Genomic DNA, 1,387 nt, shown 5'->3' with positions numbered 1-1,387 from the left:
GTTCGTGTGCCGGCGTGGCGATGTGGGCCGCGAGATGTACTTCATCCGCGAGGGCCGCCTGGCTGTGGTGGCCGAGGATGGTGTCACGCAGCTGGCCGTGCTGGGCGAGGGGCTCTACTTTGGGGAGATCAGCCTCATCAACATCAAGGGTGAGCTCCACACTGCACCCTGATGCCGCCCATGGTCGCCTTGGGCTCACGGCCCCCTGCCCCACAGGCAACATGGCAGGGAACCGGCGCACGGCCAACATCCTGAGCATCGGGTACTCAGACCTGTTCTGCCTGGGCAAGGAGGACCTGACAGAGGTGCTGGCTGTGTCCCCCTGTGCCCGTGCTGCCATGGAGGCCAAGGGCCGGGAGCTGCTGCTGCGCATGGGCCAGCTCAACACTGGAGCTGAGGTGGCAGCAGTGGCGGCCGAGGCCGAGCGGCGGCTGCAGGGGCTGGAGGTGGCCCTGGAGGGGCTCCAGACACGGGCAGCCCGACTGCTGGCACAGCTGGAGGCCAGTGCCCTGCGCGTGGCCCTGCGCGTCCAGCGCCTCGAGGGGTGGCTGCACCTGCGGCAGCAGCGACGGGACAGAGCAGCAGGGACAGATGGGGCAGCAGGAACGGCCTCCCCGCAGCAGCCTGCCAGGACACAGGGCCCTACTGGGGGACAGGGCCCCCCCAGGGTACAGGGTTCAACCAAGGCACAAGGTCCCCTCAGGAAACAGGGTCCCTTCAAGGTGCAGGGTGCCCCCAGGGCACAGGGTCCTGCTCAGGGACCAGGTCCTGCAGGAGGATGGGGTCCCACTGGGGTGCAGGGCCACTCCAGGGCACAGGGTCCCCACAGAGCACAGGGTCCCAGTAACATGCAAGGTCCCCCCAAGGCACACGGTACCCCCATGGTGCAGGGTCCCCTCAGGGCACAGGGTCACATTGGGGCACGAGGTCCTAGTGGCACATATGGTCCCAGGGGGGCACAGGCACCCCTCAAGGCATGTGATACCCCCATGGTACAGGGTCCCCTCAGGGTACAGGGTCCCCTCAGGGCACAGGGCCCCCCCAGGGCACAGATTGGGGCACGAGGTCCCAGTGGCACATACGGTCCCAGAAGGGCACAGGCTCTCCCCAGGCCACAGGGTCCCTCTGGGTCACAGAGCTCCAGAGGGGTGCAGGATCTCTCCGAGGCTCAGGGTCCCACCAGGGTCGGGGTCCCACGAGGGGTGGGGATGCCGAGGGACTAGTTCCGCAGTGCTGAGGGGTCACCTGGAGGGGGACAGCAGCGACAACTGTTGTCGGGTGACACCGACAGCTGCTGCTGCGGGACGGGGACCGGGACGGGGAAGGAGCCGGGATGGGGACGGGTCAGGGTCATGGAGTTGCGGAGTCGGGAGCAGCTCGGGACCCC

The 1,387-nt window shown here is 68.1% G+C and overlaps 1 protein-coding gene across 1 annotated transcript in view; it reads left to right on the top strand.

Annotated features, from left to right (window-relative positions):
* CNGA4 (cyclic nucleotide gated channel alpha 4) overlaps nt 1-1,381 on the top strand; it is a 5,363-nt gene extending 3,982 nt beyond the window's left edge. Inside the window, exons 5-6 of the mRNA XM_017744484.1 lie at nt 2-149; nt 217-1,381. Of these exons, the coding sequence (XP_017599973.1) occupies nt 2-149; nt 217-1,223 (1,155 nt within the window). The 3' untranslated portion in view covers nt 1,224-1,381. The remainder of the gene's footprint in view (nt 1; nt 150-216) is intronic.
* The last annotated feature ends 6 nt before the right edge of the window (nt 1,382-1,387 follow it).

This window comes from Corvus brachyrhynchos, unplaced genomic scaffold, assembly GCF_000691975.1.
Source record: "Corvus brachyrhynchos isolate BGI_N302 unplaced genomic scaffold, ASM69197v1 scaffold511, whole genome shotgun sequence".
In the NCBI taxonomy this organism is placed as follows: Eukaryota; Metazoa; Chordata; class Aves; order Passeriformes; family Corvidae; genus Corvus; species Corvus brachyrhynchos.
Note: the sequence above shows the minus strand (reverse complement) of the source record. Positions and strands in the feature narration are given on the sequence as shown.